General features: G+C 43.6%; 1 protein-coding gene across 1 annotated transcript in view; it reads left to right on the top strand.

The window, feature by feature from the left end:
* The window catches only part of LOC139266712 (dynein axonemal heavy chain 8-like), a 2,132,242-nt gene that overhangs the window by 1,211,019 nt on the left and 897,882 nt on the right, over positions 1–23,341 (top strand). Inside the window, exon 36 of the mRNA XM_070884298.1 lies at positions 18,059–18,163. Coding sequence (XP_070740399.1) covers positions 18,059–18,163 — 105 coding nt within the window. The remainder of the gene's footprint in view (positions 1–18,058; positions 18,164–23,341) is intronic.

Here is a 23,341-nt window from a genome sequence, read left to right as displayed (position 1 = left end):
ACATCCTCAAAAAATTCTCGAAAATTTGTCAAGCATGATTTCCCTTTCATAAATCCATGCTGAAATGCCTCTTCCTTGTATGGCTTCACCAATACCCTATACAGTTGTAGCAGGACTTCTCTGCTATTATACTCCATCCCCTTGCAATAAAGACCAACATTCTATTCGCCTTCCTGATTACTTGTTGTTGCTTTTTGTGTTTCGAAACATAGAAACATAGAAACATAGAAAATAGGTGCAGGAGTAGGCCATTCGGCCCTTCGAGCTTGCACCGGCATTCAATGAGTTCATGGCTGAACATGCAACTTCAGTACCCCATTCCTGCTTTCTCGCCATATCCCTTGATCCCCCTAGTAGTAAGGACTACATCCAACTCCTTTTTGAATATATTTAGTGAATTGGCCTCAACAACTTTCTGTGGTAGAGATTTCCACAGGTTCACCACTCTCTAGGTGAAGAAGTTTCTCCTCATCTCGGTCCTAAATGGCTTACCCCTTATCCTTAGACTGTGACCACTAGTTCTGGACTTCCCCAACATTGGGAACATTCTTCCTGCATCTAACCTGTCTGAAACCGTCAGAATTTTAAATGTTTCTATGAGATCCCCTCTCATTCTTCTGAACTCCAGTGAATACAAGCCCAGTTGATCCAGTCTTTCTTGATATATCAGTCCCGCCATCCCGGGAATCAGTCTGGTGAACCTTCGCTGAACTCCCTCAATAGCAAGAATGTCCTTCCTCAAGTTAGGAGACCAAAACTGTACAAAATACTCCAGGTGTGGCCTCACCAAGGCCCTGTACAACTGTAGTAACACCTCCCTGCCCCTGTACTCAAATCCCCTCGCTATGAAGGCCAACATGCCATTTGCTTTCTTAACCGCCTGCTGTACCTGCATGCCAACCTTCAATGACTGATGTACCATGACACCCAAGTCTCGTTGTATCTCCCGTTTTCCTAATCTGTCACCATTCAGATAATAGTCTGTCTCTCTGTTTTTACCACCAAAGTGGATAACCTCACATTTATCCACATTATACTTCATCTGCCATGCATTTGTCCACTCACCTAACCTATCCAAGTCACTCTGCAGCCTCATAGCATCATCCTCGCAGCTCACACTGCCACCCAACTTAGTGTCATCCGCAAATTTGGCGATACTACATTTAATCCCCTCGTCTAAATCATTAATGTACAATGTAAACAGCTGGGGCCCCAGCACAGAACCTTGCAGTACCCCACTAGTCACTGCCTGCCATTCTGAAAAGTACCCATTTACTCCTACTCTTTGTTTCCTGTCTGACAACCAGTTCTCAATCCACGTCAGCACACTACCCCCAGTCCCACGTGCTTTAACTTTGCACATTAATCTCTTGTGTGGGACCTTATCAAAAGCCTTCTGAAAGTCCAAATACACCACATCAACTGGTTCTCCCCTGTGCACTCTACTGGAAACATCCTCAAAAAATTGCAGAAGATTTGTCAAGCATGATTTCCTTTACACAAATCCATGCTGACTTGGACCTATCATGTCACCTCTTTCCAAATGCGCTGCTATGACATCCTTAATAATTGATTCCATCATTTTACCCACTACTGATGTCAGGCTGACCGGTCTATAGTTCCCTGATTTCTCTCCCTCTTTTTTTAAAAAGTGGGGTTACATTGGCTACCCTCCACTCCACAGGAACTGATCCAGAGACTATGGAGTGTTGGAAAATGACTGTCAATGCATCCGCTATTTCCAAGGCCACCTCCTTAAGTACTCTGGGATGCAGTCCATCAGGCCCTGGGGATTTATCGGCCTTCAATCCCATTAATTTCCCCAACACAATTTCCCAACTAATAAGGATTTCCCTCAGTTCCTCCTTCTTACTAGACCCTCTGACCCCTTTTATATCTGGAACGTTGTTTGTGTCCTCCTTAGTGAATACCGAACCAAAGTACTTGTTCAATTGGTCTGCCATTTCTTTGTTCCCCGTTATGACTTCCCCTGATTCTGACTGCAGGGGACCTACATTTGTCTTTACTAACCTTTTTCTCTTTACATATCTATAGAAACTTTTGCAGTCCGTCTTAATGTTCCCTGCAAGCTTCCTCTCATACTCTATTTTCCCTGCCCGAATCAAACTCTTTGTCCTCCTCTGCTGAGTTCTAAATTTCTCCCAGTCCCCAGGTTCACTGCTATTTCTGGCCAATTTGTATGCCACTTCCTTGGCTTTAATACTATCCCTGATTTCCCTTGATAGCCACGGTTGAGCCACCTTCCCTTTTATATTTTTATGCCAGACAGGGATGTTTCATGCACAAGGACCCCAGGTCCCAATGTACTGCAGAACCTTGCAATTTTTCTCCATTCAAATTATAATTTGCTTTTCGATTTTTTCTGCCAAAGTGGATAACCTCACATTTTACAACATTGTACTCCATCTGCCAAATGTTTGCCCACTCACTTAGCCTGTCTAGATCCCTTTTCAAATTTTTTGTGAACGCCTCACAATTTGCTTTCCCACCCATCTTTGTGTCATCAACAAACTTGGCTACATTATATTCAGTCCCTTTATCCAAGTGATTAGTATAGATTGTAAATAGTTGAGGCCCCAGCACTGTCCCCAGTAGTTACTGTTTGCCAACTGGAAAATGACCCATTTATCCCGACTTGCTGATTTCTGTTAGTTACCCAATCCTCTATCCATGCTAATATATTACCCCCAACCCCGTGAACTTTTATCTTGTGCAGTAACCTTTAATGTGGCACCTTTTCAAATGCTTTCTGGAAATCCAAATACACCACATCCACAGGTTCCCACTTATCCACCTTGCTCATTACATCCTCAAAGAATTCCAGCAAATTTGTCAAACATGATTTCCCTTTCATAAAACCATGCTGACGCTGCTTGATTGAATTATGCTTTTCCAAATGTCCTGCTACTGCTTCCTTAATAATGGACTCCAGCATTTTCCAAAGACAGATGTTAGGCTAACTGGTCTATCGTTTCCTGCTTTTTGTCTGCCTCCTTTTTTAAATAGGGGCGTTACATTTTCCAATCTGCTGGGACCTCCCCAGAATCCAGGGAATTTTGGTAGATTACAACCAATGCATCCACTATCTCTGCAGACACTTCTTTTAAGACCCTAGGATGCAAACCATCTGGTCCAGGGGACGTGTCCGCCTTTCGTCCCATTATTTTACCGATTATTACTTCTTTAGTGATGGTGATTATATTAAGTTCCTCCCTCCCTATAGCCCCTTGATTATCCACTATTGGGATTTTTTAGTGTCTTTTACCATGAAGACCAATACAAAATATTTGTTCAACGTCCCTGCCATTTCCCTGCTCCCCATTATTAATTCCCCAGTCTCATCCTCAAAGGGACCAACATTTACTTTCGTCACTCTTTTCCTTTTTATGTACCTGTAGAAACTCTTACTATCTGTTTCTATATTTTGTGCTAGCTTACTTTCATAATCTATCTTCCCTCTCTTCCTTAAAATATTTGTGTACATACACCTCCAGGTCTTTAAACTTTTACCATTTAGTTCATATTGCCTCTCTTCATTATTCCTAACAAAATTTATCACTTCATACTTTTTTGTATTAAATTTCATCTGGCCTGGTGGAATATTGAGGCCCAAAAGCAGGTGGGCTTGGTTCAGGTGAGATGTGAAAATTTAGAAAATCTCAAAATCGACCCCAAGCCGCCTCCAACCCACCTGCTTGCAGTTTTAATGGAGGTGGATCAGGGGCAGGCAATCAACCGACCGTCAGAATGCAAGATTGTCATTTATATATTATCAATATAGAATCATAGAAATTCATGGCACAGAAGAAAGAAAGAAGGACAGGAGCAAAATAAGGAAAAGAATGAAAAGAAAGAAGGAAAGAAAGTCTTAGAACATATGAACATAAGAAATAGGAGCAGGGGTAGGCCATCTGGCCCTTCGAGCCTGCTCCGCCATTTAATAACATCATGGCTGCTCTGATCTTGGCCTCAACTCCACTTCCCTGCCCTCTCCCCATATCCCTTGACTCCTTTATCCTTCAAAAATCTATCTATCTCTCCCTTAAAATTATTCAATGACCCCGCCTCCACAACTCTTATCGGGTAGAGAATTCCAAAGATTCACGACCCTCTGAGAGAATAAATTCTTCCTCATTTCCGTTTTAAAAGGAACTTGCATTTATATAGTGCCTTTCATGACTTGGATAGTATGTTGCCTCCCTGGTGCCAGGGTCAAGGATGTCACCGAGCGGCTGCAGGGCATTCTGGGGGGAGAGGGTGAACAGCTAGATATCGTGGTCCATACCGGGACCAATGACATAGGTAGAAAGAGGGATGAGGTCCTGCAGGCAGCGTTTAGGGAGGTAGGAGAGAGATTAAAAAGCAGGACATGAAAGGTAGTAATCTCCAGATTATTCCCAGTGTCACGAGCTAGTAAGTACAGCAATAGGAGGATAGAGCAGATGAATGCGTGGCTGGAGAGATGGTGCAGGAAGGAGGATTTTAGATTCCTGAGGCATTGGGACTGCTTCTGGGGGAGGTTGGACCTGTACAAGCCGGACGGGTTGCACCTCAACAGAGCCGGGACCAGTATCCTCGCGGGGGTTTGCTGGTGCTGTTGGGGAGGGTTTAAACTAGCTTGGCCGGGGGATGGGAACCTGAGGATCGATTCAGTAGGGAGGTAAGTAAAGCTGGAATTAGGAAGCAAAATTTAGAAAATGAGTTTGAAGGACAGAGGAAACAAGCAGGAAAAAAGATTAAAAAACAAATTTAAAAGCTCTTTGTCTAAATGCACATAGCATTCATAACAAAATAGATGAGTTGACAGCATAAATAGATAGAAATGTGTATGATCTGATAGCCATTACAGAATGGGATGGTTGATGAGCAGTGGCAGACACTGAAGGAGATATTTCAGAACTCGCAACAAAAATATATCCCAATGAGAAAGAAAGATTGTAAGAGAAGGGATAACCATCGTGGCTAACTAAGGAAATAAGGGAGGCTATCAAATTGAAAACAAAGGCATACAATGTGGCAAAGACTAGTGGGAGGGCAGAGGATTGGGAAATGTTTAAAAGCCAGTAGAGAATGGCTAAAAAAGTTATTAAGAGAGAGAAGACTGATTATGAAAGTAAACTAGCCCGAAATATAAAAACTGATAGTCAGAGTTTCTACAGGTACATGAAAAGGAAACGAGTGGCTAAAGTAAATGTTGGTACCCTGGAGGATGAAACCGGGGAATTAATATAGAACAGGGAAATGGCAGAGACGTTGAACAAATATTTTGTAGCAGTCTTTACGGTAGAAGACACTAAAAACATCCCCATAGATAGTAAAGGGTCTATAGGTAGGGTCTATTACTAATGAAGTAGTACGAGGTAAAATAATGAGACACAAGGTGGACAAGTTCCCTGGACCTGATGGCTTACATCCTAGGGTCTTAAGAGAAGTGGCTGCAGAGATAGTGGATGCATTGGTTATAATCTACCAAAATTCCCTGGATTTTGGGGCAGTCCCAGCAGATTGGAAAACCACAAAATTAATGCCCCTATTTAAAAAAGGAGGCAGACAAAAAGCAGGAAACTATAGACCAGTTAACCTAACATCTGTTGTTCGTAAAATGCTGGAGTTCATTATTAAGGAAGAAGTAACGGGACTTTTGGAAAAGCATGATTCAATCAAGCAGAGTCAGCATGGTTTTATGAAAGGGAAATCATGTTTGACAAATTTTCTGGAATTCTTTGAGGATGTAATGAGGAGGGTGGATAAGGGAGAACCAGTGGATTTGGTGTATTTGGATTGCCAGAAGGCATTCGATAAGGTGCCACATTCTGAGGTATGCGAAAGCATGGGCCTTGTTATATATGTATACTTGTATATACTCAGCCACCAGAGGGCTCATCCCCTAGAGTCCCAAGGGATCCCATAATCCCTTGGGACCACAGGTATTTAAGGAGGTCCCACAGTTTGGAGAGGCACTCTGGAGACCTACAATAAAAGAGTAAGGTCACACTTTACTTTAAGCTCACAGTGTGCAGTCTGACTCTTTTTCCATACTTAACAACTGGCGACGAGATACAGATAGCGAACCCAAAGATGCAGAGAACAGTGGGCATCCTGGAGAAATTCTCGGAGGGAGATGATTGGGAAACTTTTGTGGAGTGACTCGACCAATACTTCGTAGCCAACAATCTAGCTGGAAAAGAGAACTCTGCCAAACGAAGGGCGATCCTCATCACCGTCTGTGGGCCACCAACATATGGCCTCATGAAAAATCTGCTTACTCCAGCGAAACCCACGGAGAAATCATACGATGATTTGTGCACACTGGTCTGAGAGCATTTGAATCCAAAGGAAAGTGTTCTGATGGTGAGGTACCGGTTCTACACCTACAAAAGGGCTGAAGGCCAGGAAGTGGCGAGTTATGTCGCCGAGTTAAGACACCTTGCAGGACATTGCAAATTTGAAGGACATTTGGAGCACATGCTCAGAGACTTTTTCGTACTTGGCTTTGGCCACAAAACCATACTTCGCAAACTTTTGACTGTAGAGACCCCAACCTTGAGCAAGGCCATAGCGATAGCCCAGGCGTTCATTGCCACCAGTGACAATACTAAGCAAATCTCTCAGCACACAAGTGCTGCTACTGTGAACAAAGTACTGTGAACAAAGTGATGTTGTTTTCAAATTGCAATGTACAGGGCAGGTCACACATGCCGAAGGGAATTGAGGGAGAAAATCGTGGAGGTATGGGCCATAATATTCCAATCCTCCTAAGATACAGCGGTGGTGTTAGAGGACTGAAAAATTGCAAATGTTATACCATTATTGAACAAAGGCTGTAAAGATAAATCCAGCAGCTACAGGCCAGCCAGTTTAACCTCGGTAGTGGGGAAGCATTTGGAAATAGTAATCAGAGACTCTTAGATTTTGTTGAAGGCAAATCATGCTCAACCAACTTGATAGAGTTTTTGATGAGGTAACAGATAGGGTTGATGAGGGTAATGTGGTTGAGTAGTATACATGGATTTCCAAAATGTGTTCGACAAAGTGCCACATAATAGGCTTTCCAGCAAAGTTGAAGCCCATGGAATAAAAATGGCAGCATGGATATGGCCTAGTGATAGGAAACAGAGAGTAGTGGTGAACAGTTGGTTTTTGGAACGGAGGATGGTATACAGTAGTGTTTCTTGATACATATTAATGACTTGGAGGTGGGTGTACAGGGCACAATTTCAAAATTTGTAGATGACACAAAATTCGGAAGTATAGTGAACAGTGAGGAGCAGAGGGATAGACTTCAGGAAAACATAGACAGGCTGGCAAAATGGACAGATATGTGGCAGATGAAATTTAACACAGAAAAGTGTGAACTGATACATTTTGGTAGAAAGAATGAGGAGAGGACATATAAACGAAATGGTAGAATCCTGAAGTGGGTGCACGAATGGAGAGACCTGGGGGTATGTGTGCACAAGTCATTGAAGGTGGTAGGGCAGCTTGAGAAAGCAATTCAAAATGCTTGCAGGATCCTGGCTTCATAAGTAGAGGTAAAAGTACAAAAGTGTGGAAATTACGATGAATGTGTATAAACCACTGGTTTGGCCCCAAGTGGAGTATTGTGTCCAATTCTGGGCAAGGATGTGAAGGCCTTAGCGAAGGTGCAGAAAGGATTTACGAGAATGTTTCCAGGAATGAGGGACTTCAGTGACATTGATAGACTGGAGAAACTGGGGTTGTTCACCTTGGAGCAGAGAAAATTGAGAGGAGATTTGATCGAGGTGTTCAAAATCATGAGGGGTCTGGGACAAAGTAGTTAGAGAGAAACATTGGCAAAAGGGTCGAGACACAGAGGACACAGATTTAAGGTGATTGGCAAAACAACCAAAGGCAGCGTAAGAAAAAACTTTTTTACGCAGCATGTGGTTAAGATCTGGAATGCGCTGCCTGAAAGGGTGGTGGAGGCAGAGTCAATCTTATCTATCTAAAGGGAAATGGATAAGTAGCTGAAGGAAAAAAAAATTGCATGGCTACGGGGTAAGGGCGGGGTAGTGGGACGAGCTGAGAGCCAGCACGGGCTCGATGGGCTGAATGGCCTTCTGCTATGCTGTAACCATTCTATGATTCTAACATCCCTGCTCTTCTCTGAAAAAGTGTCATGGGATCTTTTACACCCACCTGAGAGGGCAGATCGGGCCCAGTTTAATGCCTCATCTGAAAGACGGCACCCTTCGACAGTGCAGCAGTCCTTCAGTACTGCACTGGGAATGTTAGCCTGAATTATGGGATCAATTTTCTGGAACGGGATTTCAACCCATGACCCCTGATTCAGAAGTGAGACTGCTACCCACTGAGCCACTGACACAGCCTCACAAGTTTCTGCTTCCAGGTTGCCTCCCAGACTTGCTCTTCCTCTGCATAAATGAGGTTGTCTGTAAATACTCAATCTTTGGTCAGGATAATAAAAAGCTGGGATGAAGCAAAGTTTGGAGTGCAAAAAGAAATAAAGGTAATAAAAAGACTCAGAGATTTGAAAAGGTTATTTAAAGTAATAATAAAAGCAAGCGTAATTAAATAAGAGAAAAAGAAAAAAGAACATAAGAACATAAGAATTTGGAACAGGAGTAGGCCAACTAGCCCCCCGAGTCTGCTCCGCCATTCAAAAAGATCATGGCTGATCTGGCCGTGGACTCAGCTCCACTGACCCGCCCGCTCCCCATAACCCTTAATTCCTTTATTGGTTAAAAATCGATCTATCTGTGATTTGAATACATTCAATGAGCTAGCCTCAACTGCTTCCTTGGGCAGAGAATTCCACAGATTCACAACCCTCTGGGAGAAGAAATTCCTTCTCAACTCGGTTTTAAATTGGCTCCCCTGTATTTTGAGGCTGTGCCCACTAGTTCTAGTCTCCCCGACCAGTGGAAACAATCTCTCTGCCTCTATCTTGTCCATCCCTTTCATTATTTTAAATGTTTCTATAAGATCACCCCTCATCCTTCTGAACTCCAACGAGTACATAAGAACATAAGAATTAGGAACAGGAGTAGGCCATCTAGCCCCTCGAGCCTGCCCCGCCATTGAATAAGATCATGGCTGATCTGGCCGTGGACTCAGCTCCACTTACCCGCCCGCTCCTCGTAACCCTTAATTCCCTTATTGGTTAAAAATCTATCTATCTGTGACTTGAATACATTCAATGAGCTAGCCTCAACTGCTTCCTTGGGCAGAGAATTCCACAGATTCATAATCCTCTGGGAGAAGAAATTCCTTCTCAACTCGGTTTTAAATTGGCTCTCCTGTATTTTGAGGCTGTGCCCCCTAGTTCTAGTCTCCCCTACCAGTGGAAACAACCTCTGCGCCTCTATCTTGTCCATCCCTTTCATTATTTTAAATGTTTCTATAAGATCACCCCTCATCCTTCTGAACTCCAACGAGTAAAGACCTAGTCTACTCAATCTATCATCATAAGGTAACCCCCTCATCTCCAGAATCAGCCGAGTGAATCGTCTCTGCACCCCCTCCAAAGCCAGTATATCCTTCCTTAAGTAAGGTGACCAAAACTGCATGCAGTACTCCAGGTGTGGCCTTACCAATACCCTATACAGTTGCAGCAGGACCTCCCTGCTTTTGTACTCCATCCCTCTTGCAATGAAGGCCAACATTCCATTCGCCTTCCTGATTACCTGCTGCACCTGCAAACTAACTTTTTGGGATTCATGCACAAGGAGGCACGGCCAAGGGTGCCATCAGCCGGTCCAGGCAGCGTGCGGTCGAGGGGGTCGTTCAACCTGACTGCCTGCCTCTCGTCCGCTCTTACATCCGGTTCAGGGTGTCATTGGAGATGGAGCACGCGGTGTCCACCGGTACGCTCGCGGCCTTCCGCGAGAGGTGGGCACCGGAGGGACTGGAGTGCATCATCACGCCCGGCAACCAAATTTTAATTTGATTTTACATTTTTTAAGTTTAATTTGTTTTAATTGCTGGTGCTTTTAGTGTCCCCCTCCCCTTTCATAGGGGGCACTTGGAAAAATGTGATTTTAGCGCCCCAAAAAAAACCAAAAAAAGAAAAAGAAAAAAAAACACAAAAAAAGGAAAAAAAAGGGGCCTTGAAAATGTCTGCTGTGTCACCCAGGCGGGTGGCACGGTTTAATGTTTATGTTTTTTTTCAGGTAAACTCAAAAGAGTTTCATGCACAAGGAGGCACGGCCAAGGGTGCCATCAGCCGGTCCAGGCAGCGGGCGGTCGAGGGGGTCGTTCAACCTGACTGCCTGCCTCTCTTCCGCGCGTACATCCGCGCCAGGGTATCCTTGGAGATGGAGCACGCGGTGTCCACCGGTACGCTCGCGGCCTTCCGCGAGAGGTGGGCACCGGAGGGACTGGAGTGCATCATCACGCCTGGCAACCAAATTTTAATTTGATTTTACGTTTTAAAGCTTAATTTGTTTTAATTGCCGGTGCTTTTAGTGTCCCCCTCCCCTTTTATAGGGGGCACTTGGAAAAATGTGATTTTAGTGCCCAAAAAAAAACAAAAAAAAAAGAAAAACAAAAAAAAAACACACAAAAAAAGGAAAAAAAAAAAAAGGGGCCTTGAAAATGTCTGCTGTGTCACCCAGGCGGGTGGCACGGTTTAATGTTTATGTTTTTTTTCAGGTAAACTCAAAAGAATTTCATGCACAAGGACCACTAGGTCCCTCTGCACCGCAGCATGTTGTAATTCCTCCCCATTCACTGTTTTTACTGTTTTTTTTCCAAAGGTGGATGACCTCACACTTTCCGACATTGTATTTCATCTGCCAAACCTTAGCCCATTCACTTAACCTATCTAAATCTCTTTGCAGCCTCTCTATGTCCTCTACACAACCCGCTTTCCCACTAATCTTTGTGTCATCTACAAATTTTATTACACTACACTCTGTCCCCTCTTCCAGGTCATCTATGTATAGTGTAAACAGTTGTGGTCCCAGCACCGATCCCTGTGGCACACCACTAACCACTGATTTCCAACCCAAAAAGGACACATTTATCCCGACTCTCTGCTTTCTGTTCACCAGCCAATTCTCTATCCATGCTAATACATTTCCTCTGACTCCGCGTACCTCTATCTTCTGCAATAACCTTTTGTGTGGCACCTTATCGAATGCCTTTTGGAAATCGAAACACACCACATCCATCGGTACACCTCTATCCACCATGCTCGTTATATCCTCAAAGAATTCCAGTAAATTAGTTAAACATGATTTCCCCTTCATGAATCCATGCTGCGTCTGCTTGATTGCACTACTTCTATCTAGATGTCCCGCTATTTCTTCCTTAATGATAGTTTCAAGCATTTTCCCCACTACAGATGTTAAACTAACCGGCCTATAGTTACCTGCCTTTTGTCTGCCCCCTTTTTTAAACAGAGGCGTTACATTAGCTGCTTTCCAATCCGCTGGTACCTCCCCAGAGTCCAGAGAATTTTGGTAGATTATAACGAATGCATCTGCTATAACTTCCGCCATCTCTTTTAATATCCTGGGATGCATTTCATCAGGACCAGGGAGGGGACTTGTCTGCCTTGAGTCCCATTAACCTGTCCAGCACTACCCCCCTAGTGATAGTGATTGTCTCAAGGTCCTCCCTTCCCACATTCCTATGACCAACAATTTTTGGCATGGTTTTTGTGTCTTCCATTGTGAAGACCGAAGCAAAATAATTGTTTAAAGTCTCAGCCATTTCCACATTTCCCATTATTAAATCCCCCTTATCTAAGGGACCAACATTTACTTTAGTCACTCTTTTCCATTTTATATATCTGTAAAGCTTTTACTATCTGTTTTTATGTTTTGCACAAGTTTACTTTCGTAATCTATCTTTCCTTTCTTTATTGCTTTCTCAGTTGTTCTTTGCTGTCGTTTAAAATTTTCCCAATCTTCTAGTTTCTCACTAACCTTGGCCACCTTATACGCATTGGTTTTTAATTTGATACTCTCCTTTATTTCCTTGGTTATCCACGGCCGGTTATCCTTTCTCTTACCACTCTTCTTTTTCACTGGATATATTTTTGTTGAGCACTATGAAAGAGCTCCTTAAAAGTCCTCCACTGTTCCTCAATTGTGCCACCGTTTAGTCGGTGTTCCCAGTCTACTTCAGCCAACTCTGCCCTCATCCCACTGTAGTCCCCTTTGAAAAAGCATAGTACGCTCGTTTGAGACACTACTTCCTCACCCTCAATCTGTATTACAAATTCAACCATACTGTGATCTCTCATTCCGAGAGGATCTTTTACTCGGAGATCGTTTATTATTCCTGACTCATTACCCAGGACCAGATCTAAGATAGCTTGCTCCCTTGTCGGTTCTGTCACATACTTCCGAAGAAACAATCCCGTATCATTCCATGAATTCCTCCTCCAGTCTATCCCGTGCGATTTGATTTGACCAATGGATATGTAGGTTAAAATCCCCCATGATTACTGCCGTTCCTTTTTCACATGCCTCCATTATTCCCTTGATTATTGTACGCCCCACCGTGAAGTTATTCTTTGGGGGTCTATAAACTACGCCCACCAGTGACTTTTTCCCCTGACTATCTCTAATCTCCACCCACAATGATTTAACATTTTGTTCATTAGAACCAATATCATCTCTCACAACTGCCCTGATATCATCCTTTATTAACAGAGCTACCACATCTCCTTTCCCTTCTTGTCTCTCCTTCCGAATTGTCAGATACCCCTGTATATTTAATTCCTAGTCTTGGCTACCCTGCAACCACGTTTCTGTAATGGCCACCAAATCATACCCATTTGTAATGATTTGTGCCGTCAACTCATTTACTTTATTTCGAATGCTGCGTGCGTTTAGGTAGAGTGTTTTAATACTCGTTTTTAAACCATGATTTTTAGTTTTGACCCCTCCTGCAGCCCCTTTATATTCATACATATTGTCCCTTCCTATCACCTTGTGGTTTACACTTACCCCAGTGCTACTCTGCTCTGTTGCCTCCTGCCTTTTGCATTCTTTCTTGGGGTCCTGTTCATCTGAGCTCTCACCCACTCTAACTAGCTCAGAGCCCTCTCCTGGGTTCCGAATTCTCCTCGCATTGAGGCACCGAGCTTTCAGGCTTGCCTTTTTATTACACTTTGACCCTTTAGAATTTTGCTGTACAGTGGCCCTTTTTGTTTCTTGCCTTGGGTTTCTCTGCCCTCCACTTTTACTCATCTCCTTTCTGTCTTTTGCTTCTGTCTCCATTTTGTTTCCCTCTGTCTCCCTGCATTGGTTCCCATCCCCCTGCCATATTAGTTTAACTCCTCCCCAACAGCACTAGCAAACACTCCCCTGAGGACATTGGTTCCGCTCCTGCCTAGGTGCAGACCGTCCGATTTGTACTGGTCCCACCTCCCCCAGAACCGGTTCCAATGCCCCAGGAATTTGAATCCCTCCCTGCTGCACCATTGCTCAAGCCACGTATTCATCTGAGCTATCCTGCGATTCCTACTCTGACTAGCACGTGGCACTGGTAGCAATCCCGAGATTACTACTTTTGAGGTCCTACTTTTTAATTTAGGTCCTAGCTCCTTAAATTCTTCTCGTAGGATCTCATCCCGTTTTTTACCTATATCGTTGGTGGGAGAGCTATCGTGGTAGGGGATTCTATTGTGAGGGGGATAGATAGGCATTTCTGTGGTCGCAACCGAGATTGCACGATGGTATGTTGTCTCCCTGGTGCAAGGGTCAAGGATGGCTCTGAGCGGCTGCAGGGAATTCTGGAGAGGGAGGGTGAACAGCCAGTTGTCGTGGTGCATATAGGTACCAATGATATAGGTAAAAAACGGGATGAGGTCCTACAAGCTGAATTTAGGTAGCTCGGAGTTAAATTAAAAAGTAGGACCTCAAAGGTAGTAATCTCAGGATTGCTACTGGTGCCACATGCTCGTCAGAGTAGGAATAACAGTATAGCTAAGATGAATACTTGGCTTGAGGAATGGTGCAAGAGGGAAGGATTCTAATTCCTGGGACATTGGAACCGGTTCTGGGGGAGGTGGGACCAGTACAAACTGGACGGGCTGCACCTGGGCAGGACTGGAACCAATGTCCGAGGGGGAGTGTTTGCTAGTGCTGTTGGGGAGGGGTTAAACTAATATGGCGGGGGAATGGGAATCTATGCAAGGAGACAGAGGGAAATAAAATGGGGGCAGAAGCAAAAGATAGAAAGGAGAATAGTAAAAGTGGAGGGCAGAGAAACCCAAGGTAAAAATCAAAAAGAGGCACATTGCAGCAAAATTCTAAAGGGACAAAGAGTGTTAAAAAGACAAGCCTGAAGGCTCTGTGCCTCAATGCGAGGAGTATTCATAATAAGGTGGATGAATTAACTGTGCAGGCAGCCATTAACGATTATGATATAATTGGGATTATTGAGACATGGCTCCAGGGTGACCAAGGCTGGGAACTCAACATCCAGGGGTATTCAACATTCAGGAAGGATCGACAGAAAGGAAAAGGAGGTGGGTAGCCTTGCTGGTTAAAGAGGAAATTAACACAATAGCAAAAAAGCACATTAGCTTGGATGATGTGGAATCTGTATGGGTAGAGCTGCGGAATACCAAAGGGCAGAAAATGCTAGTGGGAGTTGTGTACAGACCACCAAACAGTAGATGGCATCAAACAAGAAATTAGGGATGTGTGCAATAAAGGTACAGGAGTTATCATGGGTGACTTTAATCAACATATAGGTTGGGCTAACCAAGCTGGTAGCAATGCGGTTGAGGAGGATTCCCTGGAGTGTATTAGGGATGGATTTCTCGGCCAATATGTTGAGGAACCAATTAGAGAGCTGGCCATCCTAGATTGGGTGTTGTGTAATGAGCGAGGACTAATTTTCAATCTTGTTGTGTGAGGCCCCCTGGAGTAGAGTGACCATAATATGGTAGAATTTTTTATTAAGGTGGAGAGTGACAGTGTTAATCAAGAGACTAGGGTCCTGAACTTAAGGAAAGGTAACTTCGATGGTATGAGACGTGAATTGGCTACGATAGACTGGCAAATGATACTTAAAGAGTTGACAGTGGATAGGCAATGGCAGACATTTAATTATCACATGGATGAACTTCAACAATTGTATATCCCTGTCTGGAGTAAAAAAGGGGAAGGTAGTTCAACCGTGGCTAACTAGAAAAATTCGGGAAAGTGTTAAATCCAAGGAAGAAGCAGATGAATTGACCAGAAAAAGCAGCAAACCTGAGGACTGGGAGTAATTTAGAATGCAGCAGAGCAGGACAGAGGGTCTAATTAGGAGAGGGAAAATAAAGTAGGAGGGGGAAAATAAAGTATGAGAGGAAGCTTGCAGGGAACCTAAAAACTGACTGCAAAAGCTTCTATAGATATATGAAAAGAAAAAGATTGGTGAAGACCAACGTCGGTCCTTTGCAGCCAGAATCAGGTGAATTTATAATGGGGAACAAAGAAATGGCAGACCAAGTGAATAAATACTTTGGATCTGTCTTCACTAAGGAAGACACAAATAACCTTCTGGAAATACTCGGGGTTCGCGGGTCTAGCGAGAAGGAGGAACGGAAGGAAGTCCTTATTAGTCGGAAATTGTGTTCGGGAAATTGATGGCATTGAAGGCCAATAAATCCCCAGGGCCTGATAGCCTGCATCCCAGAGTACTTAAGGAAGTGTCCCTAGAAATAGTGGATGCATTGGTGATCATTGTCCAACATTCTATTGACTCTGGATCAGTTCTTATGGACTGGTGGGTAGCTAATGTAACCCCACTTTTTAAAAAAGGAGGGAGAGAGAAAACAGAGAATTATAGACTGGTTAGCCTGACATCAATAGTGGGAAAATGTTGGAATCAATTATTAAAGATGAAATAGCAGTGCATTTGGAAAGCAGTGACAGGATCAGTCCGAGTCAGCATGGATTTATGAAAGGGAAATCATGCTTGACAAATCTTCTAGAATTTTTTGAATATGTAACTAGTATAGTGGACAAGGGAGAACCAGTGGATGTGGTGTATTTGGACTTTCAAAAGGCTTTTGACAAGAGATTTGTGTGCAAAATTAAAGCATGGTATTGGGGGTAATGTATTGACATGGATAGAGAACCGGTTACCAGACAGGAAGCAGAGAGTCGAATAAATGGGTCCTTTTCAGAATGGCAGGCAGTGACCAGTGGGGTGCCGCAGGGTTCAGTGCTCGAACCCCAGCTATTTACAATATACATTAATGATTTAGATGAAGGAATTGAATGTAATATCTCCAAGTTTGCAGATGACACTAAGCTGGGTGGCGGTGTGAGCTGTGAGGACGATGCTAAGAGGCTGTAGGGTGACTTGGACAGGTTAGGTGAATGGGCAAATGCATGGCAGATGCAGTATAATGCGGATAAATGTGAGGTTATCCACTTTGGTGGCAAAAAGAGGAAGACAGAATATTATCTGAATGGTGACAGATTAGGAAAAGGGGAAGTGCAACGAGACTCGGTGTCATGGTACATCAGTCATTGAAGTTTCGCATGCAGGTACAGCAAGTGGTGAAGAAGGCAAATGTTGCCTTCATAGCTAGAGGATTTGAGTATATGCGCAGGGAGGTCTTACTGCAGTTGTACAGAGCCTTGGTGAGGCCACACCTAGAATATTGTATTCAGTTTTGGTCTCCTAATCTGAGGAAGGATGTTCTTGCTATTGAGGGAGTACAGCGAAGGTTCACCAGATTGATTCCCGGGATGGCAGGACTGACATATGAGGAGAGATTGGATCAACTGGGTTTGAATCTTCTGGAGTTTAGAAGAATGAGAGGGGATCTCATCGAAACATATAAAATTCTGACAGGATTCCGTTGCTGGGGAGTTCCAGAACCAGGGGTCACAGTCTAAGAATAAGGGAATGCCATTTAGGACCGAGATGAGGAGAAACTTCTTCACTCATAGAGTGGTTAACCTGTGGAATTCTGTACCGCAGAAAGTTGTTGAGGCCAGTTTGTTAGATATATTCAAAAGGGAGTTAGATATGGCCCTTGCGGCCAAAGAAATCAAGGGGTATGGAGAGAAAGCAGGAAAGGAGTACTAAGGTCAAATGATCAGCCATGATCATATTGAATGGTGGTGCAGGCTCGAAGGGCTGAATGGCCTGCTCCTGCACCTAATTTCTATGTTTCTATGTTTCTATTAAATTGCCTGCACAGCAATGCACAGAGCATCAGCAAGAAACTGAGGGAAAGGAAAACAAAATCACTTCCGTTTTGTTATCACTCGTTTTGCACTCTCTCTGAAGACCAGTTTTACCCCCACAGATTCATAATCAAGGGGAATAAACTTGCAGTGAAAGCAAATGAAAGAGGAGAAGGAGTTGGCATTTTTACAGTGTACACAAGACTCCTATCTGACCCACTATATAAGAAGCCTTGGATCCTTATCCCTTGATGAGGGCACGATGGGCCGAATGGCTTCCTGTGTTCATTCTATGATTCTATGATACCCATACCCCACAAAAATCTATTGATCTCAGTCTTGAAAATTTCAAATAACCCAGCATGCACAGCCTTTTGGGGAGAGCGTTTTGAGATATCCACTACCTTTTGTGTGAAAAAAGTCCTTCCTGATTTCACTTCTAAATGTCCTAGCTCTGATTTTAGGATTGTGCCAACTTGTTCTGGATTTCCCCATCAGAGGAAATAGTTTACATCTTCCTAATTGCTCAACGTAAGTAATACAACAAGCGGTCCACTGATATTAGTAAAAGAAAAATGTCACCCCTCTCGACACCATTGTAGATTAATTGACAGAAATTTATTGCCCTGATTAGTCAACAATTCCATTATTGTTGTATCATGTGACTACCAGGATGGGGGAAGGGCAGCTAAATGGACCTTGGACTTTTTTTGTCTTTTTTTTGTCTAGCAATGCTCATGTTCCTATGATCCAGTTGTCTAGTATTGTCAATTGCTTAGTTAATAAATAATTTCCATTAGATCTGGTGTTTAATTAATATTGATAGAGGTTCGCACATGTACAAATCTTATCGTAACTAGATTTTATCTGTTGTTGCTTTATTACTGGTTTCCATGTAGGAAGCATATTGTATCCTGAATAAGTATGAAGTGGAAATTTCAAAGGAGGAAGCAGAAGGAGTAGACACACTTAGATATTCTTTCAACAAAGTGCAAGTTAAAGCTGTGAGTATTGTATCTTTATCTTTAAACAATGCTCAAGTCAAATGAATCAATGCTTAATCTATGAGAATATTTCAGAGGGAAAGTTGAATAATATTCTGAAGTGGCATTAATCCATTATTGCACATAAGCTTTATTAAGTGAGTACAAGAGCTAATAGAAGGTTACATGAAACACTAATAGAAGTCCAAAGCACACAGAATAGATGAGCAAACCAAACTCCAAATGATCAGATCACACTTTTATTCAACAGAATGTCATTTATCAAAACAACAGCAATCTTCACAGATTGAAATTCCTCTGTTACCTATTGTTAGTACACTGGTTAATACTTTCATGTGAAATTCTTGTTTCCCACTTATATACCTGATTTGGACATTGCCACAAGTGGGATATAGATAAAAAAGAATGTGAATGGGAGAATTACAAACTGTAAAAAGAATTACGAGATTACAGGGTGGACAAGTTAATATTGGGCAGTCGCAGAGAATGCAGAGAAATGTGGAGTGGTATATTTGGGGAAAAACAATTGCCCAGAGATCCCAGCCTCCCCGGGTCCGTACAGAGTTTCTATGGACCTGGGAAGGCATTGGAAAATCCGGTTTTCAGCGCAAAATGCGCATGTTCTGAAAACCAGCTTTTCCAACCTGTCAAGCTGGAGCTTGACAGATCCTCCGCATCTTGCGAGCGAGGACATTTGCATGGGCAGGATTGCAGGATTTACCCATATCTTGCCCAGCAAATGTCCTCTAAACTCTTGCGCCTGATAAAAGCAGGCGCATAGTCTACATTTACAGGCATAAGAGTTTTAAAACACACAAACACATTGTAAAGTAACATTTTAAAAATACATTTTATTGTTAAAAATCTTCCCCACTAAGGTAAGTTTATTTTAAACCATAATTAAGAAAACTTTTTTAAAAATTCAGAAAAATATATATTTTTTAAATGCATAAATAACTTTAATTTAAATTAATAAAAATATATTGTGCATGCTTTCTATCTTTCATTATTGGTTATGTGCGTTTTGGGGGCTGTTTCTCATTCATAATAATGGGAACTCCAACTTACGGAGTTCTCATTATTATGAATGAGAATATACTATACCTGATTGACTGCCCAGAGCCATGTGACTCCAGCTCCAGCCCTGCGCATGTCCTGCCGTGCACGCGCTGCGACGCGCAGTCAGGGGAGGCCTCAGGACCGGGATCTCGCGTGGGCGCAGCAGCTTCAGATAGGTGCGCTTCTTTTTTCTAGAATCCAGTCGAACGCCCTCGGGAAGGAAAAAACAGGATTTCTGTGCCAACACAATGAAAGAATACCCAAAAAGGTAAAATTCTTAACAGAGTGAAATAACAAGAGATTTTGGCCCTCATATTTACGGGGAGCCAATGAGGGAACGGGGATGTCGTAGTGGCCTGGAAACCCAGAAATGCAGGTAACCCGGAGGTCCTGCCGAATTTAGCAGCAGAGTCTCATTTAAATTTTTTGTCTGCATTTCCTGGCCGGCAGTCAACCAGTTTGAGAGGTCAGTGGCACATGACGGCAGTGAGAGGGAGGGAGAGATTGGACAGGGGTGGGGGGAATGAGAGATCAGAAAGGCCAAGGCGGGGAGATCGGAAAGGGCAAATCTCCCCGAGACCAGGTTTTTGTACAGTGGTGCCTTTCAATGCTGTCACAGTGAGTGCCTTGATTATACAATTATAGACTGCGTAATCCAGCTCCTCCAACTTTCTGAAAGCGAAATAGCTTTGCTTTTCGGTAATTTCAAAAACGATCTCCAGTTGTCCAACCACATCTTTGCCGCTACATATGCTGGTCATAACCTGCCCCAACCGTCAACTCGGGCTCTCTTTGTACCAGTGGAAGGAGAATATCTCCAAGGATATGTAGCTATAAGTGAACTGCGCCAAATCTAACAGCTGGACTATTTTAGAAATTGGAGACTGCAGCATTTCATCTGCATGGGAATCGTAGAATAAGGTGATCAAAAGAGGGGGGTTTCAATCGTGGGTCTGGCGTTCAATTGCAGGGGAGGAACTCCGATCGCAGGTTAGCTTGGGGGCCGGAAGAGCGCTCCTGATCCTGATGAAGGGTCATCAACCCGAAACGTTAACTATGCTTCCTCTCCACAGATGCTGCCTGACCTGCTGAGATTTCCAGCATTTTCTGTTTTTATTCCTGCTCCTCCTGGCCTACAAGCAATGCTGTAAAGGAAATAGCTGATAGATTAGGCCTTTTTCGCCTCCCTTCAGCTGCCATATTTTCCAAGCTCAGGGAAACCTGACCCGCAGCCGTTAAACTTGAAAGTCTTTAAAAATTTCAGGCAGCAGCCTCATTAACATATTTAAATAATGGATCCCCCTCTCAAGAGCAGGTTAATCGCCCAACCCCAACGCTCCCTCTGTTAAAACCGGACAGCTCCACATTCAGCTAAATAAATGTAAAAAACAACTTGTAGGTTGCAGGCGATCCCAAGGTCCCAACTGTGGCTGCCTCAGGGCAATCCATTCTTAAAGTAGGGGCCTCAGACAGGCATTAGGCACTTAATTTGCATCTGGATAAACAACATCTATTTTTTTTTAATTCCTAATATGGCAGAAGGCATACTTTCAGCTAGATATGTGCATGCGCCATCTGCAAAGCATATTGGGGTCTTTAGGAGCAAAAAGGTGCAAAGTAATTTAATACTTTAATTTGGCTAATAAACTTTTTATCTCCACATGATTTAATTTAAATTTAAATTTAATGGGATCTTTTTCCTAAAAAACTTTCAAGACACCGGGGTTGCAGAGAGATCGAAAGAGGAGGGGGGCAAGATTAAATGGCCGGAGAGGTCAGGGGAAGAGGGGACATCAATGGGGTGGTTGGAGAGATCAGGAGAGGAGGAAGGAGAGATCGGGTGGCTGGAGGTTTCAGAAGAGGTGGTGACATCGATGGAGTAGGGTGGTGGGGGGGGAGACCTGGAGAGATTAGGGGCAGAGAGAGCATCGATGGGGGGGAGGGGGGTGGGCGGAGAGATTGGAGGGGGGGAGAGATCGAGTGACTGGAGAGATCGGGGGATGAGGGGACATCGATGGGGCGGTGATGTAGAGATCGGGAGAGAAACATAGAAACATAGAAAATAGGTGCAGGAATCGGCCATTCAGCTCTTCAAGCCTGCACTACCATTCAATATGATCATGGCTGATCATGGCTGATCATGCAACTTCAGTACCCCATTCCTGTTTTCACTCCATACCCCTTGATCCCTTTAGCCGTAAGGACCATATATAACTCCCTTTTGAATATATCTAACGAACTGGCCTCAATAACTTTCTGTGGTAGAGAATTCCACAGGTTCACAATTCTCTGAGTGAAGAAGTTTCTCCTCATCTCGGCCCTAAATAGCTTACCCCTTATCCTTAGACTTTGTCCCCTGGTTCTGGACTTCCCAACATCAGGAACATTCTTCCTGTATCTAACCGATCCAATCCCACCAGAATTTTATATGTTTCTATGAGATCCCCTCTCATTCTTCTAAATTCCAGTGAATACAAGCTTAGTCGTTCCAGTCTTTCTTCATATGTCAGTCCTGCCATCCCGGGAATCAATCTGGTGAACCTTCGCTGCACTCCCTCAATAGCAAAAATGTTCTTCCTCAGATTAGGAGACCAAAACTGTACACAATATTCAAGGTGTGGCCTCACCAAAGCCCCGTACAACTGCAGTAAAACCTCCCTGCTCCTATACTCAAATCCTTTCGCTATGAAGGCCAACATGCCATTGGCCATCTTCACCGCCTGCTGTACCTGCATGCCAACTTTCAATGACTGATGTACCATGACACCCAGGTCTCGTTGCACCTCCCCTTTTCCTAATCTGTCCCTATTTAGATAATATTCTGTCTTCCTGTTTTTGCCCCCAAAGTGGATAACTCACATTTATCTACATTATACTGCATCTGCCATGCATTTGCCCACTCACCTAACTTGTCCAAGTCACCCTGCAGCCTCTTAGCATCCTCCTCACAGCTCACACTGCCACCCAGCTGAGTGTCATCTGCAAACTTGGATATATTACATTCAATTCCTTCATCTAAATCATTAATGTATATTGTAAATAGCTGGGGTCCCAGCACTGAACCTTGCGGTACCCCACTAGTCACTGCCTGCCATTCTGAAAAGGACCCGTTTATTCCTACTCTTTGCTTCCTGTCTGCCAATCAGTTCTCTATCCACGTCAATACATTACCCCCAATACCATGTGCTTTAATTTTGCACACTAATCTCTTGTGTGGGACCTTGTCAAAAGCCTTTTGAAAGTCCAAATACACCACATTCACTGGTTCTCCCTTATCCACTCTACTTGTTACATCCTCAAAAAATTCTAGAAGATTTGTCAAGCATGATTTCCCTTTCATAAATCTATGCTGACTTGGACCGATCTTGTCACTGCTTTCCAAATGCGCTGCTATTACATCTTTAATAATTGATTCCAACATTTTCTCCACTACCGATGTCAGGCTAATCGGTCCATAATTCCCTGTTTTCTCTCTCCCTCCTTTTTTAAAAAGTGGGGTTACATTAGCTACCCTCCAATCCATATAAACTGATCCAGAGTCTATAGAATGTTGGAAAATGGAAGGTGAGAAAATCGTGGGGTGGCCAGAGAGATCAGGGGAGGAGAACATTGGGTTGCCGCAGAGATCGGGGGAAGAGGGGCGACGATCGCGAAGGACCTATGGAAGAGTTTGCAATTGGCCTAGGAAGACATGGGTGAGCATCGGATTGTGGTGGGTGGGGATCCAATCGCTGGGAAGCTTAACAAGGCAGCGATCTTCCTCCTTTTTTTATTCATTCATTGGATGAGCATCGCTGACAAGACTAGCATTTATTGTCCATCCCTAATTGCCCTTGAGAAAGTGGTGGTAAGCTGCTTTCTTGAACCATTGCAGTCCGTGAAGGTACTCCCATAGTGCTCATCAGGAGTGAGTTCCAGGATTTTGACCTAACGACGATGAAGGAATGGCAGGCAACTTGGAAGGGAACTTGGAGGTGATGGTGATCCCATGCGCCTGCTGCCCTTGTCGTTCTAGATGGTAGAGGTCGCGGGTTTAAGAAGCCTTGGAAAGCTGCTATAGTGAATCTTGTAGGTGATACACATTTCAGCCATGGTGTGGAGAGAGTGAATGTTTAAGGT

Source organism: Pristiophorus japonicus, chromosome 7 (genome assembly GCF_044704955.1).
Source record: "Pristiophorus japonicus isolate sPriJap1 chromosome 7, sPriJap1.hap1, whole genome shotgun sequence".
Lineage (NCBI taxonomy): Eukaryota > Metazoa > Chordata > Chondrichthyes > Pristiophoridae > Pristiophorus > Pristiophorus japonicus.
The sequence above is the reverse complement of the archived record's forward strand: the minus strand, read 5'-3'. Positions and strand labels throughout refer to the sequence as shown.